The sequence below is a fragment of the Vipera ursinii genome (assembly GCF_947247035.1).
Source record: "Vipera ursinii genome assembly, chromosome: 3".
Taxonomy (NCBI): domain Eukaryota; kingdom Metazoa; phylum Chordata; class Lepidosauria; order Squamata; family Viperidae; genus Vipera; species Vipera ursinii.
In genome coordinates, this window is record NC_139516.1 from 144,071,216 (window position 1) to 144,088,679 (window position 17,464).

Below are 17,464 nucleotides of genomic sequence, written 5' to 3' on the forward strand. Positions count from 1 at the left end.
CCTCACTCTCGTGCAATTTTCAGATGGTTGTGGAGGCCATGTGAGGGATGAGGTACACTTTTGTGTGACCTCTGGAACCTTTGGAAGTTGCGGGACAAGGCCATGCACTTACAGGGCTTCTGAAGCCTCCAAAAATCGCACAAGAATGGGGTATGGTTTGTGCCATTTTCAGAGGCCACAGAGGCTGTGGAAGAGCTTTCTCCAAAGCCACTTCAGGAACGAAGGCATTGTGAGACCCAGAGCAGTTTTGGGTAGCTTGCAAGGGCCTGAACACCACTTGAAAGTAAATGGCACGTGGCAGATCCTGGGGACTGTTAGGCCATGGGGGCAATCAAGGCTTGGTGAACAGAACCGGAGGCTTTTTAAGTGGTATCATTGGTTCTAGGGATGAAGTTGAGGCCTGGTCCTTGACTTCAAGCCTAGCCTCGGGAGGGCCATCAACTGCTGCTGTTCATGGTGGCCTAGTTGGTGGGGGAGGGGAGATAAAGAATGGTTTGTTTTGTTTGGAAGGAACTGCAAGCCAGGAGAGTCAAATTTCTGAATTTATAACATGATAGACTTAAACTCTCGTAATCTTCTTCCCTTGGCAATCCTAAATATGAAATTCTGGTTTTGTACAATTCGAAAGTACTAGATTGTGAACCAGGACCAAAGACTTTTTCTATTAAGAAAAATGCAAAGCCACAAAATCTTGGTCCGGGAGCAAGAGCTACCATGGGTATCTTCTCATTGCAGTGTGAGATTTTAGGGATGTTTTCCAAGTTTGAATTTGTTATTTTCTTCCTCTGCGCCCCATTCTGCTGCACAAGCAAATGAATCATCAACACAGAGAAATAGAAATAGGTGACCAATAACCACAACAGAGTCAATGGCAGATAATCCAGGCTGTGTAGTAGACATGGAGGGCTTACTCTGATTTAGTCATCATTACACCAACATTTAAAAAAAACACCCAGAAACAAATAAAATGAGGTGGGAAACAATGAAATTAAATTAATGGAGGGAAAGTCAAGGTGCTGTATTTTGTCAAAATTGTATGAAATCTCAGCTTCAGTGTTTGAAAAACGAGTAGGAGTTAATACTGAAGTTACCACAGGAATGATGTAAATATATGGCAGTGCCCAATTTATTCATCAACTGTACAAATTACCAAGATTTGGTAGATATGTAGTGTGGACAGTCCCTTCCCTTCACTAGGCAAAAATTATTCTGAATGTTCTGGGCCTTTGACATAAATGTTGAATTTATTACCTGGTGGGTTGTTTTTTGAGGGGTGGGGCTTCCAAAAAGGAGGGAAAAATCACACAAAGCAAATATTCACAGGAAGCTTATAGGAGGAATTATTTGTAAAGCCAAGAAGAGGGACCCATACTGTTCTTCAGCCTGCTATTGTTGTTGTCCCAGCTGAGTGAATTCACAAGGAAATAGCTTGCCAAGCATTGCAATACCCAAGTTCCCTAATCTGGATGCTATTAATGGATTCAGCATGTTATAGTTACATCTAACGTACAGAATATATTTCAGTTCGATCAATTCAACTCGGATTTTTTCCAAATGCTCAACAACTACTATTATGCGTTTTACACCTATTATTAGCAATAGGGTTTATGTTTATCAAATTCATATCTCATCACAATCCAAATGGATGTTCAGCAGGTTACAAAGAATAGGTGTTTATGGTAAATGGCCTCTAGATACACCACAGTTGAAGAATAAACTGTTCTTATTCCCCTTCCTTCACTACACTGCATCCCAAAGATTGTTTCATGCTGTGAGAAAATCTACTTATTACTACTTAGTTGCTTTAATCCATGTGGATGTATGAAGCATGGCTGTTGTTTTTTTAAACGGATAAAACCAGCCAACAAGTTTTTAGACAAGGAAGGAGGTACAGTTCAAAACAATGAGTTAAATCAGCAAAGAGATTATTTATTCAGGGAGACTGTAATTAAGTTTTTAAAGATGACCTGGTTCTACCCTGAGTTCAATGGCAAAGTCTAAATTGGCAGAAGTTATTATCTGAGCAGGCAATCCATAGACAACTGCTGCTATTAAACTGATCTGTCTTTATTCAGCCTACAAACAAAACTAAACACCAGAAATGGTGAAGCCACATTTTCCAAGGAAAAGGCTAAGGTTTTTTTTTGTTTTGTTTTGTTTTTGGTTAATATGGTTCATCTAATTCAGGAGCAAGCAGTTATTTTGAGTCAGGCACTTTTAATTGTCTTTGGCTTGATCCCAATTTTGGAATTTTGCCTTTCTACCACTACTGGTGACATATACAGTATTTTGCGACTACTCTCCTTATTGCTGTTACCTAACACTAAACTCCTGCCATTCTTGCAAATAGTTTTAATTAGGTCCTGCAGATTCTATCCTTTCCTGATGACAGCACCATAAGAGCAAACAAGATTGGAGAAGAGGCTAATCCTGTGATTCCCCTCACTTGAGACAAAGCAATACTGGGTGCCTAAGCAGGCCAACTGCTTTGGCTACCCCACACAGCTATCCTTGAAAATGGTGGGAGAAATGCTGTATATGAGCAATGCATTTTAATAATTAACCACCGTCTTCAATGCCAATCTGTTGCCCTTTTCTATTTGCAGACTTCAACAGTCTCTAGTCAATCCACAAGTGTTCCTGATGCATCTAACACTGAATGCTCTAAAATATCAAAGCAGAAATCAATTGTTTGAATTCAGAATTAATAAGATGGTGGAATATGCGTAAGTTGGCAAGGTAAAAAGTATGGGAGGATAGGTGGGAAAGGACATAACATTATTCATAAAGCTAACAAACAGCCTTCGCCAGCAATGTATGAATCATAGGAATTGAAGGACATATTTAAGTGCAAAAACAAAAGCTAGCTAGCATATTTTTCACACATCCTTAACCACACTAATGATTTTTTTTTTACTTTTACGAAAGCCAAATGTAATGAAGACAGAAAGATCCATATCTTAAAATTTGGAAGTTTAAGTAAACAAAAGGCTCTGATGCCGTTTATTAAAATAGAGACCCATATAAAGAAAGACAGAGAAGGAAGTAGAAATATCTCTCTTTCTCCCGTTCATCTATGCTTAGGGAGAGCCAATAGAAAGCCTTTTTTCCCCCCTCACTCTGGCTTTCAATTCAAGAATTGGATACATCAAAATCAGAGCAAGATCTAGTCACTGAGTGAGAGCAAATCTTAAGATATTTTTACATGGGGCAGGAGGAATTTTTTTTTTTAGTAATTTTCTGTAAACACACATCATAGATCGGGGTCTTCAAACTTGGCCCTTTTATGACTTGTGGACTTCAACTCCCAGAATTCCTCAGCCAGGCATGCTGGCTGAGGAATTCTGGGAGTTGAAGTCCACAAGTCATAAAAGGGCCAAGTTTGAAGACCCCTGTCATAGATATTAAAAGTTAACACTAGTTTTTGTCAGGAGTTGCTTTTAGAACAGGGTGGGGAACAAGGGCCCTTTTATGACTTCTGGACTTCAACTCCCAGAATTCATGAGCCGGCTATGCTGGCTTAGGAATTCTGGGAGTTAAAAAGTCCACAAGTCATACAGGGGCCACAGTTTGCCACCTCTGCTTCAGAATGATGAAAAGCAACTTCTAATGAAGGCAATGAAGACAGGAGAAGCAGAAAGGAGCAGCATTGTGGCTTTCTTTCCTCTATAGCAGGCATGTCAAACTCGTGACATCACGTGACGTCGTGCGACGTATGGGGAGAGTTTTGCCATTGCCGGCAACGGGGTGGGCGCGGCTTCCACGTGACGCATCCGGCCCGCGGGCCGGCAGTTTGACATGCCTGCTCTATAGTTTATTCCAAATGCTGCTCAATATTTTTCTTTTTTCCCCACTGTGTTAAAGTGTAGGAGGAAGCAATGTTGAAGCCTCACAAATGGAAAAAACAGATAAGGCAAACACATCTGACAAGCAGGAAAAAAAAGAAGATGTACTCTTCCCTTCTGCCAGTTTCTTTTCTTCCGATCTACTGAACCCAGCCTTTCCTCTTCTCCCAGCTTTTCCCAAATATCTTCCAGATAACGTTGGCATATACTTCCCATGATCTCTACACCCCTGATGAAACTTAAGATACAGAGTGGATGAGAGTCAAAACCCTATAGCTACTCTAGTGGACAGGAAGGGAGAATTAAGTAACACCAGCTGCCTGCAATTAGTGCAGGTTCGAGTCCCACCAGGCTCAAGGTTGACTCAGCCTTCCATCCTTCCGAGGTAGGTAAAATGAGGACCCAGATTGTTGGGGGCAATAAGCTGACTTTGTAATAATGCCGCTTGGAGTGTGTGTGAAAGCCCTAATAAGCAGGCATATACATAGAATGAAGGCTATTGCTAAGCACATTGTGCTTAGATTGTAAGCCGCCCTGAGTCTTCGGAGAAGGGCGGGATATAAATGGGATTAAAAAGGAAAAAAAAGTCAGAAATCCTCATCAATCTAAAAGATTCTACAGGACGAATCTAGGATACAGTGATACTTCTGCAACGCTGTAGATCTTCCATGTTTTGCTTCTTGTCAAGAAAAAAAATAAATCCTGATGTTGAATTTAATTACGGCAGCGAGTCTTTTAGTAGCGCAATATTGGAAGAAGGAAGAACTGCCGACTATAGAAGAATGGACTTTAAAAGTTTCCAATTTGGCGGAAATGGCAAAGATCTCAGCGTATTTGAAAGACCAATCGCAACAGAGATATACTGTGGAGTGGAGAAGATGGATTGATTATATCCAGAATGAATATGGGACTAAAAAGTTTCATTTAGCATTTGAATAAGTAGTGGATTTATATGATGTATAACTAGCTTGTAGTTATTTTATTAAGAGTTAAAGTGCGATAGAATTTAATATTTTATTGTTGTTTGCATATTTTAGATTATGTTTGTTTGTATTTTTATACCCTGTATTTAGCTCTGGGAAGTCGGGGAGGGGGGGGAGGGGAGGGGAGAGTTGGGGAGGTTTGGGGAGAGGGGAGGGGGATGGGAGGGGTTTTGTATTCAAAAAATGTACTGTAAAACTTTTCAATAAAGAAAAAAGAAAAAAAATCCTTTGTACTCAGACCAGCAGTTAGACGTTAAGAGATCAAGTTGCCACAGCAGTGTGGCAATGCAGCCATGAGCCTTGGGTTCTCCCACCCCCAATACACTCTATCCTGTTTGGATGTAGCAAATCAGAGTCTGTCAGGCCCAAAATAGCAAACTGGGCTGTAAATCAAGATTTGATCTTACAAGTACAAGGGTCAACCCTGTAGTAGGAGGTCAACTGCTGCTAATCCATGCAAGTAGTGGGGAGGGGAGTATGTTGTTTGGCTGATTGTGTGTAGTTTAATTTATTTTCTGCTGCTGTTGCATATAATGTTTGAATTTTTTCATCACCAGGCTGTGCTTTCCTTGGTTTCTATTCCTTTTAACACCCAGAGTCATGTATAACTGATGGACAGCTATATAAATTGACCAAATAAATAAATGGTGCAACAAATATAATGTGTTTCCCAATTAAAAAAACAGGATGTCCCAAGAATGGCGCAATACAGATTAAACTTATCAATACAGTAAAGCTGGCACATTTTCCTGGCAATCCCTTTTGGGTGTAATGAATGAACGATGCTTTCCCCTCTAGAGTCACATCCCTCCTGGTCACTCAACTAATATTCCTGTGAGCGTATCCTGACCGTTCCCAACCCCTGGCCATTTTGTAAGATCTGTCTTACCTGTATGAGTGAGCATGTGCCGCTGCAAAGAACTTGCCCAGGGGAAAACTCTAGGGCAGTGGGGGCACTTGATTTTCTGAATGCAATTTGAATAGGCATTTCGCTTTCCGCGCAGGAGTTTGTCTTCAACAGCCTCTCTCTCTTCCTCGCTGGCTCCATTTTTATCAGCCGCTTCTTTAAAGTCTGCAGTTGATTGTAGAAATGTACTAAATTTATTGGTGTCTGTGGTTGCCAGCATTTTCTCTATGCTGGCAAACTCCCCACTGGATTCCAAGTCCAGACCGCTGCTTGCTTTTGGCTTGTTTTTTGTGCCTTTCTTTCTGCCTCTTTTCTTTACCGATCCAGACGTCGAGGATTTCTGGGACCCCGTTGGACTGCTGGTGCTCTTCGTTAAGTCACTGGGGGTGTTGGTATCCGTCTGGACGGTGGCTAGGGTAGTTGGTTTAGGACTGGGATTTCCTAACTTTTCAGAGCTGGTGGAGCTGCCAATGGCTACCTTGGGGACAGAGTCTGCGACTTCTGCTTTGAGTAGAGCAGGAGCAGAAGCCACAGACGAAATAATCTGTGCAATGGAAGCGAGGGGTGGCAGCTCTTTTGTTGCGAGAGGTTTTGGCAAGAGAAGCGGTGGTTTGGGCCTCAAAGGCCTCAGCAAAACCGAGTTCCCCAAGACACCTGGAGAAATCATTGGGACAGTCAAATGAAGTGGTCCCTTCAGTGGTTGGGAATGTCTGAGAGCTGTGTTTTCCAGGTTGCCGTTAGCTGGAGGAGACAGTTGACAGTCCTGGAGTTTTTCGTCATGGAGCTCTTGCTTCTTATCCTCACTCATGTTACTATCATCACTGTCCTTTTTTGGAGCCTTGGGAATTGATAGATCAATGGGCTCCATGGAGCTGTCGTAGAGAGAGGACCCAAACGGGTTCTCTTGCTTGACCAGTACAGAATTCAGGTTTTTGTTCTTTTGCGAGAAATCTAAAGGCTCATCAAAATCCATCGGGAAGTTATTTGCAGTTTCAAGTTTGATCGATGCATGAGAGGGAGCCCCCCTTAAAAAGCCATTCTGCGATTCCAGGAAAGGTGACATAGATTTGCAATCCAGATAAGTGCTTTCTTCCAGTAACACAGGATCAGGCTGGCTTTCTGGAGGAGTGCAGTCCACGGCCAGCACATAGCTCTCAATCTCCCGCTCCTGGATGTGCAAATGCTGCTTGAGGATATGATGAATGCAGTTCCGCTTGGCTGAGAAGGCCGTGCCGCACTCCTTACATTCAAATGGCTTCTTCTTCTGGCAACTGCTGTGTGTCCTCATGTGGACACGGAGGGCACGGTAATGCTTAAGGTCCTCCCCGCAGAATTTGCACACTGTGTCTGGGGAGCAGAAAGCATCTACCATCTCAGCTGCATTGCTGGCCACGTACTCAATATTCTTCTCTATGTCCTTTCTGGTTGTTTTGAGGTGTTTCTTGCGCAGGTGCCTTTCACAGTTGGCTTTCACTGTGAAAGGGTAGTGGCAGATCTTGCAGATGTAGGGCCTCTCCCCGCTGTGCGTCCTCAAGTGGCGGATCAGCGCTGCCTTGTCGGCTGCAATGTAGTCACAGATGTTACACTGATAAGGGGAGATGCCCAAGTGAGAGCGGATATGAGCTCTTAAGACTCCAGAGAAGGGGAACACCTGCTCACAAAAACGGCATGGATACAAAACTTTCCTCATAGCTGGGGTCTTCTTGTTTGCGGTTCCAGTCATGATGGCCTTGAAGTCTCGCTCGGTCACCTCTTGTTTTATTTTTGCCTCCAAAGGCAAAAGGGCTTCTATGATGCTGTCTTGCTCCAGCTGAGTTTTCATTTCATGTTGACCCAAAGACTCTGGCTTAGCCTGTGGAGAAGGACTGGAGTTTGTTCTGGATTTACTATGTGCGACAGAAGAATCTGAAGTTGATTCTTGGTCTTTGACCATCTTGGGTGGTACTGGAGGAAGGCTTGGGCTGATGCATCCTGGAGAAGCTTGCTGAGTGTTGACCAATGGAGGTGGTGTTGAACTTGCTACAACTGTCCTGGGGGCTACCAATGGCTTTGGCTTCAGTGGAGGCATATGTTTGAATATGGATGGGATGGGGATATGCGATGCCTTAGGCAGTGGAGGAAGGCTGATCTGTGGAGTCGCTGAGGAAGCCATCTTTAGGATCTGCTGGATATCTGCTAATTCACCCGAAATGGGTTTAACAACAATGCTATTGTCAGGCTGGATTATGAAGCCTTTCTGGAAAGGCTGTAGTGAGAGTAGCTTCATATTTTCTTTTGTAGGGGGAAGGACTGAAAAGGGGCCTCCCACAGAAGCAGCTTCCAGAGGGGATATGTTCAACTGGTTATCGCTTCCCGGTTCCTGAGGTAGGTTACATTTCAGTGTTCGTAGCTGCATTTCTTGGACCTCATCATCTGGCACGAGCGCCTCCTGCTTGACAGATTCAATGTCTTTGGTATGCTGCAGCCCCAAGGATGCCATGTAAGTTTTTAGGTCTACATCCTCTGACTGCAGGTTGTGCACGTCTCTTCCCTGATCAGTGGCATGGGTGTCTTTGTGCAGCTTGAGTGCTGAGAGCATTGGGAATGCCTTGTTGCATATCTCACAGATATAGCGATGATAATCACTGGTGCATCTCCGCAGGTTTGTTTCGCACCAAACCTAGGAGACATGACAAGGAAACACATAAGCATCAAGTATGCACAAAATCCAAAGGCCAACAGCAGCCAGTTTTTGTGCCCCTATATTTTTAACTAATGCTTCTATCAGGAAGATGCCAGCTGAAACTGATTCTAAGAGACGGATGCTCCAGATGTTTAGCTCCCAATTCTCTTCTAAATTAAATAGAAAAAGAAAGTAATGGATATTATACAAATAACCAGGTAAAATGAGCAAATACCTGAGAAATGCGAGGAAATTTCCTACAAGAAAAGTCTGTGAAGCCCAAATCATGGAAGCCGGCAGGAATTGAAGGGTTGTTCTGAATATAAGGCTTTCCAGTTGAGTCCTTTGGAAGTTGTTTATGAATAACTGCATTATGCCGCAACAGCCCCCGGTGTGTGCGAAAGGTAATACAGCAGACATCACACCTACAGGAGGAAAAGAGCATAATAACTTATGAGAAAGACACACAATCACACCAACAGTATCAGTCCAAACAGAACACTGTTTCTTACCATTCTCTTTCCTTGTAAAAACAGAGCTAATATCATAATAGAAAATCAGATGCCAAAAAGTTCCTATAACCAAGGCAAATAAACATTGCTTCTGGATAACCAAGATGATCCATTCCCAACAGAGTTTGTTGGCTTTGACTTAGCATGATATGTGAATCCCCAGGCTATGTATAAATCCTGTCAAACTTTGAGGATGACACTCAGAACGACTCTAAAAGTGGTTACCATATTGTGAAGTTTATATTATGTAGGATACAAATTATTAAAGAAATAGGGAGAAATCACAGTAACTGTATTCAATATGTCAATTAATTTACAATTATTTTTAATTTGTTTTAATTAAAATATGAATTTTGTCTTGACCGCACCCAAGTATTGTTCCTGCCTCTAGCAGATCAACTGAATGTTAAATTCATTCAATTTAATGATGTAATGTTTTATGTGAATCCAATCGCATCAGGTCAGAAAACAGCATTCAACACCTGTTGCCACGATTGCAGATGGAAACCTGAAGTCACAGTAGTAGAGACAGAAGTCGTCACCCAAAAACCTCAATCAGACACACTTCATTTCAACACACAGCTCCTCCCAAGACCTCCCACTTATTCTCCGGGACCTTGTTTCTACATCTCCCCCCCCCAAAAAAAAAACAATAAGGGTCATTGTGAGTGGACTCCAAAGGCATGAAAGAGAAAAAACAGATAAATAGTCTTTGGGCTTTTAAGGTCTCTCCTGTGAACCCCAGTTGGGAGAATCAAACAGCTGGAACGAGGCCATTATAGAGAAAAGAGCAATAAACTATGTAACAGCAGCTAGGCAGAAGAAGATAGCAAACCACTGGGGAGATATTAACCAATTTTCCCCTCAGTTGATAGAGACACACTGAACACACTATAAAAAAGGGCTCTCACTTTCACAGTAATGCTCAGATTGACCAAGAAAAAGTAATTACTAACTCATCCCTAACACACTTCAGCTTTGCAAGTACATCCACAGAAGTCTTAATTCAGGATGACTTTTCAGATTACTAGTTTAATTCTCCCAAATATCTGTATCAAAGTGTTGCGCCTAATAAGTTCATTGACATTTAGACTTCACTTTGAGCAGTGAAATGTCTCTGTTAACACTAAGAATATAGATAAATTAGTTTAAATACCATATGATGGAACTTTATGATCCTATTAACAGGAGGAATCAATGTCATACTAACTGCAATAAGGGCCAGGAAATCTAAACAACTTTGTACAGACTTCTACCACTAATTCTTCCAATAGATGTGAAAAGGATATAATTAAAATGAGGCTATTCATAAGCATTTATGGATATTTTCAATGGCCAATTTTGACACTTTTTAATGAATTTTAAAGAAGTACCTTATAAACAGAAGTTGATTGTGTCAGTGGACAAAACATATGATAACACTTTGAACATAATGATATCAAAGGAGAGAGAAAATGAAAAGCTTGCAATCTTAACGTGAATATCCCACACATAATGTCAAGCTAAATACAGACAGGATAGTTACATAAAGCAGCGATTGAAGCAGAGAGAGGAATTAAAAGTAGAATGACTAACAAGAGTGACAACTAAAGCTGCTGTACTAGCAAGGCATTTTTCCAGCTGTTCTTCAGGGACAGTTTGATGTAAACTATGATACTGGTATTAACAGCAGAAAACTAACATTCTTGGTTATTTTCAAACAGAACTTAACTTCTTTTTCAATAATAAAAAAAATCAAGCTGTCCAACAAGATTCAGATTTACATGTAGGCAAAACAAATTCCCTTGCAGCAGGCGTTCAAACAGCATTTTGCAATAGTGTACAAGATTACATTTGAAAGCCTTTGTGTCAGCTACTGCACAAAAAGAATATTAAAAGAGGACTTGAACACTCCAAGTCTCTTGCGATTTCTGGGGTCAAAGGAAGGCATTTTGTTGTACATGCAGAGGTATTTTTATTATCCATCCCCCCCCCAAGTCACACATGAACAAGTGAACTGATAATGATAAATGAGTATTGTGAAGGACAGAACAAGTCACAGGTTATTTTTCCACTTTACATTCCTAAATCCAATTCCAAATTAATAACTTTTAAGTGGGCAGATTTAAAAGATCTAGTTAAGATTATTCAGACTGAAATCAAATGCAACAGAGAAATGCTTCATTTTTTTTCTTGAAATGTGCCCAAGTGCTGTTGTGCATGCAGGCCTAAACAGAGTGTGTGTGTGTGTGTGTGTAAAGAAGACACCCAGCTTTTAGCCATGGGGAGAAAAAGCTATAAAATCTGAACTTTACATAATTATTTACATTAACCAATACTCAAGCAGAAGCTTCTTGATCATCATAAAAATTATTTTCTGAACCCCAAATGCCCCTTTGCTCCTACTTTAAGAGGAGGTTGGCAGAATTTTAAAACAGCTTTGAAGTAGAAAGCAAATGACTTATTCACTGTTGAAACGATTTCAATGTTCACCTTTATTAAGTATGCACCGGTTTATGTCCCTCTTAACATTAGCAGTTCACCACACAGCTTGCCTTTCAGGACAACCCCCCACCCCAGTCTTTTGCCCAGAAGTCACTGAGAAATGGGATCAAACAGCTGCATTAATCCCCAGTTACTGGCACTGGAGGAGCTGGCATTAATACTGAAGGAAAAGAGCCAGGGTTGACAATCTGACCAACAGATAGTGGGACAAGACAACTGTTATTCAACAGCTTATAAACACAATCATGAGCCTTTAGCTGCAAGAAAAGAGGTTCTATACTACTACAGGACTCCATTAATTCCTCAGTATATCGTGCCAGCTGCTGTATGGAAATAATACTCCTCACCCTGCCTAATAGGCTTGCCGTTCCTTTTAGAAGAGAGAAGAACACTCCATGCACAAGTTTAGGTTGCAACCAGGAAGCTCTGGAAACTTCTCAGAGCACACTGGCATTTTCAAGTGGAGATTACTATTATGGCTTTCAGCTGAAGTGAAAGCCGGGCCTGGCAGGGAAAGGTAGGTTTGATAATGGTCAAGGAAGAGATTGACAAATAAAGCACGAGGAGGAGCTGAAAGAGCAGGGTCTGAAAAGAGATTTATACAAGTTTATACAAGTTTAGAATTTGTGGAGGACAGAACAGGGCAGGAGATATAAATTGGAGGAAAGGAGTCAATATTTGCTAATAAAAGAAACAACAACAAAAAGTAAATGTATGTCACAGACTTATGTGTTCATAAAGGTCTGACTCCATTCAGATCTAAAAGCTCTTATTCATCGAAGTTGGTACCTCTCTCTCTCTCTCTCTCTGCCTAGCTGTATTGAAAGTGTCTCATTGATTATAAAAATCCCTGATTATTCACATCATATTTTCAGCACCGAACCTTCAGGAAGCAGAATATGATAAAATGATCATTGAGGGCCGCATCAGCATTGCGGTTGCCCTCAGGGGGCCGGGTGGGTATGGCCAGGGTGGGTGTGGCCTACTGGGTGGGCGTGGCTAGAGTGTGTATGGCCTACTGGGTGGGCGTGGCCAGCTCTACATTGTTCGCATCAAGGGTGCCTATGGGGGCCCGGGCAGGAGTGGGACAGATCTGAGGGTCTCTGGCAGAAGGAGGGTCTCTGGGCCAGGGCCAAGGCAGTGGGGGCCGTTCCCTCACTGTTTCCAGCATGGCTTTGCGGGCCACATGAAACCACTTCGCGGGCCGGATTCGGCCCCCGGGCCTTGTGTTTGACATGTCTGATCTAACCCTATGTCCCCTCATATGTATTTTCCTACCAACCATAATATCTGAAACTAGCTCTGACACATTCTTAGCATTTTTCCTTTCTCCCCCCCCCCCTTTTAAACTCAGGTAGACTTTTAATACCATACATTACAGAACTCTAGTGTGAAGGGCTGCCATCAGTGCACACAAAGTTGCTTTGAGTTCCCCAAGCTCGCATCACTAACACCAAAGCAATGATGAAAGGAATCCTGCAGAGGTTTTTACCTTCAGTAGGTTAAAAAAAAACATTTCAAGAAATATGTGCAACGCTATATACTCCAACATTCCACCAAAAGTTGGTTTAACAGATGATTGTGAACCCATCATTGTTTTTCCTTCTTAGAGAGCCATTATGAAGACAACTGGTAGATAGGAAGATGGACAGAAACGTAAGAACCATGGTATGCTGGCTGTCGAGGAAAGACAAAATAAGAATAAAAGTACCTTGTATTTTTGTTCAGTTGTCTCCAGCAAGAGGGTTTCCATTCTCCTAGGCAACTTTAAAAAGCAGAATGAAGGAGCTGGATCGAAGGCTGACACTGACAGAAACACAGGCAAGAGAACACCTACTTAAGTAGAGCAGTTTCAATTGCAATCTAGGGTATGGAACCATCTTCCGGTTGAGCTCCGGATGGCACCCGACCTTCGCTCCTTCCGGCACGATCTAAAGACCTACCTGTTCGAACAAGCCGGCCTGGCCTGATGGGTGATGGGTTTGGGTTTTATTGTTTTTTATGTATTTTAACTTATTGTTATAGTTTTTGGGCATCTTGTTTAATCTCTTTTAACTTTTGTATTCTTGTTTTTTAACATGTATTGCCCTGTTCACCGCCCTGAGTCCTTCGGGAGAAGGGCGGTATACAAATAAAATTATTATTATTATTATTATTATTATTATTATTATTATTATTATTATTATTATTATTATTATTATTATTATTATTATTATTATTCCCAGAACTTGCTGAGGATTTGGCCAAGCTTTTGTGAATTAAATTCCAGAAATCCAGAAGGGGGGAAGTATCAGGCAATGGAGGACGGAAAATGAAAATCCGAAGAACTACAGAGCAATCCATGTGACACTGATGCCTGGGAAGATTATAAAACAGACCATAAAGAGATTGATCTTGGTCTGCTTTAAAAACAATGTAACAATTGCCAGAAGTCATCAGGGGCTTGTTAACAACAACAACCCATCTTACTTTACCAGACAGCTGTAGACAAATCTTAATTTCAGCAAAGCACTTAATAAAATGTCTCATGACATACTGACTAGCAGTCTAGTTAAAGGCACACTAAATCACATGCAACAAAATTGATCGTAGAAGTGGGTTTGAAAATCATACTTAAAGAGCAATTCTTCTTAATCAAATGAGGGGAGTGTTAAGACTCAGTCATGAGTCCTGAATTCTTGAACAAGTTTTTATTGAGGAAGTGGATGAAATTAAAGCAAATGCTGATCAAATTTGCAAATGGCACAAAAATGGAAGGGATGCCTAGCACCCTAAGAAGACAAAAATTCAATTCAGAAATGAACTTGATAAGGTAGAGCAGGCATGTCAAACTGCCGGCCCACGGGCCAGATGCATCATACTGAAACCGTCCGCACTGCCAATAATGGGGGAAAAGTCACAATACGTTGTGCGACGTCACATGACGTCGTGAGTTTGACATGCCTGAGGTAGAGAAAAGGCTGAAATATTGAATGAAATTTTTAAAAGACAAATTTGAAAGTAATGCATGTAGAGAGCCGAAACAATTTGAACAGGAATTTGATAGAGCAACCTTGGCTACTTTATGACTTGTGGACTTCAACTCCCAGAATTCCTCAGCCAGCCATGTTGAAGTTGAAGTTTACAAGTCATAAAGTGGCCAAGGTTGGAGACCCCTGTGATAGAGCACAAGTGTCAAAGTTGCCATGTCACACTTTTTTTTTGCATTCCCAGAGCTGGGGTGGGCACAGCCTCCGCATGATGCAACCGGCCCATGGGCCGGCAGTTTGACACCCCCGTGGTAGAGGATATCAAGTTAAGCAATGTTAGGTGTGAAGAAGTTTTCTAAAGAGCAGATGGCTGAAAAATGAGTATGACTCAGCAGTGTGAGATGGCTGTAAAAAATTTTAAAAAAAAAATAACAGCAATTTTACACTACATCAACTGATGTATAATTTCCAAACCGCAGGACAAAATACTTCTACAGTGGTCAGATATCACTTGTGAGTTTTGTTTCCAGATCCTGGCATTGCACTTTAAGCAGCATTCAATGAAATTGAAATAGGTTCAGAGAAAGCAACAAGGATGAACAGAGAACAAGAATGTGGGATCACAATTACTGATCTTTTTAGGTAAAAGTGAGTTCAAGTTTCAATTTAACCATGAAAGCCAGCTGGTGATTTTGGGCCAGTCACACTCTCTCTCAGGCCAACCCACCTCGCAGGATTGTTGTTATGGGGAAAATAAGAGGAGGAAAATGTGTTGGATCTCTCTCTCTCTCTCCCCCTCCCCCCCCCCTCTCTGTATGTGTAAATGGAATTTAGGAATCTACCGAAAAGCATGTCACGCAGAATGAAACCAATACTTAATCTCCATTGCTAAAAAAATAGATAATGTGGAATAATGGATTTAAACTGAAGGGAGATTCCAACTAAATGTTAGAAAAAACTTTCTATCGGCCAATGGAAGTTTTACAAGGGAACAGGTTACTGGAAAAGTAATTTGCTGGATGTGCTTAAATAGTCGCTAGACAGCCATCCACTTACACAGAATAGTCTCAGGTGCTTTAATCTATGATTTGTTTCTATGATTTAAATCCTCGTTCATCAAAAGGCCTTGTTTGAGTAATTTAGTTTTGCTACTGCTGAAGCTCTTTGAACGCTGAGGGGAAGTAACATTTATAGGTTCAGTGAGAAAACCAAACCAGGCATGGGGAAGTTTCAGAAGAGAAAAATCCAACATGTGAAAAAGGCAGCTCGTTTTTTCCCTCCTGGCCATGTGGCATTTCCCAGCTCTGCTAATTATATCATCGCTACTATATAAACGCACCAAAATAGCTGGAGCCCTGCTGGCTGGCTTGACTGAAGAGAAAACTAGAGTCTTAACTAATCCTAGCAGGAGGGAAGCCAGGATGAAAAGGGCAGTGTTATACCCACCTCCAAGTGATGGTCCCTAGAAGACATCAGTCAGAAATGGCCCCTGCCCTAACTAGCCAGTGCAGCTAGCTTCAGGTTGTTTCAATAGGACGAGTGAGTCTAGACCTGAAGAGTAAATTCTAGGGTAAGCGCCTCATTTACAGTCAATTGTCAGTGCAACAAAGGACCCTATTATTTTGCATACAGACACACACATAGCACTGGTGGAGAGAGCAGAGCTGTCTTCAGAGGCAAAAACGCATAATTTAAAGGTTTCACATCATCAAAAGAGACTGCCCTCCCCCCTCAAAAGAGAAGTCTCCCACCTAAGCAATGCATGTGTTTTGTGATTGACATTTACATTCACAAGACAGTGGTGTATTGCTCACTCACTGAGTATCAGACTGATCGCCCACTTCCTATTCACTTGCTAATCTGACAGTAGCAGAATAGGTTTGAGACTCAACCTGATCATTTGCAGCCTCTCTTTGCAGTTACTAGCAGCCACTCCTCCGCAGACATTATTGATTTGCACAATAATTCTGTGTGGGCTTGAACCCCAAGGGCTTATTCTGCCAAAAATATTTTGGGAGGCTTCACAGAATGATGCCAGATAAAAATAAATTACTATGGACTTGCTATCCCCTTCAACATTAGATTTACCGCTGATCTATTTCATTTCATTAACTTTATCAAAAGAGCATAAAGTAATTAGTTTTCAGGAAAAGGTGCTTTTAGTCAGGAAGTGCGCACCCAGTACATATATATCAGCAAACACCTATGAGCAAGCATTTTGCTCTGGGGGGCAGGTTACATTAGGCACACCCGATGGATTAAATTAAACTGCATGCGGTACTTTCAAATGTGAGAATTCTTTAATATTTTTTGTTGTTAAGAACCGACTCAATTTAAAAAAACCCTAGAAAGTGGAAACTTAGAAGAATGATATAATGCTACAAGTGATCAAGTTGAAATTCCATGCTAAATCAAACAAAGTAACAGAATACAATTACCAGGTTGACATTAACAGCTTAGGCACAAACTGCTAAATTATAACGTGTGATAAGTTGGTTCATATGCCTTGCTAAAAGAACAGCCAAGTTCCTATAACATCTGCATTTCGAACTGCCCAACCTCATTTTTAGCATGATCTACTATGGCAGGGCTTTTCAACCTTTTCACCGATTGTACCACTTTTAGGATATGGCAATATTCAAGTACCACCTAGCAAGGTGTCAAAAACTTGATGACCACAAAAAAAAACCTGTTCAAAGTTGCAATTGCACTGAAATGACTTATGACCATTTCCCCACACTTATGACCACTGCAGCATGCCCAGGATCAGGTGATTTATATTTGGATGCTTGGCAACTGATTCATATTTATGATGGTCACAGTGTCCCAGGGTCATGTGATCCCCTTTTGCAACCTTTTGGCAAGATAAGTCAATGGCAGGGCTGCTGGTGGCCAAGTGCTAAGGTGGGACTTCCCTCCCTCCCTCCCTCTTTCTCATGCCCACCTCCTTCTGGAGGAAGAATTTGGAAAAAAAAAACAACCCATATTTTCTCTCTTCCATATATTCATCAAACGAGGAAAAGCCTCCAGAGACAGAAAAGACAAGCTGCTGAGTGAACTGGCTTAAAAAGGCACATTCCCCTTTAAGAATTAGCTACTGGC

The 17,464-nt window shown here is 41.5% G+C and overlaps 1 protein-coding gene across 1 annotated transcript in view; it reads right to left on the reverse strand.

The window, feature by feature from the left end:
• The window catches only part of RREB1 (ras responsive element binding protein 1), a 171,883-nt gene that overhangs the window by 22,268 nt on the left and 132,151 nt on the right, over positions 1 to 17,464 (reverse strand). Inside the window, exons 9-10 of the mRNA XM_083359954.1 lie at positions 8,633 to 8,822; positions 5,718 to 8,394 (exon numbers count right to left, since the gene is read on the reverse strand). Coding sequence (XP_083216080.1) covers positions 5,718 to 8,394; positions 8,633 to 8,822 — 2,867 coding nt within the window. The remainder of the gene's footprint in view (positions 1 to 5,717; positions 8,395 to 8,632; positions 8,823 to 17,464) is intronic.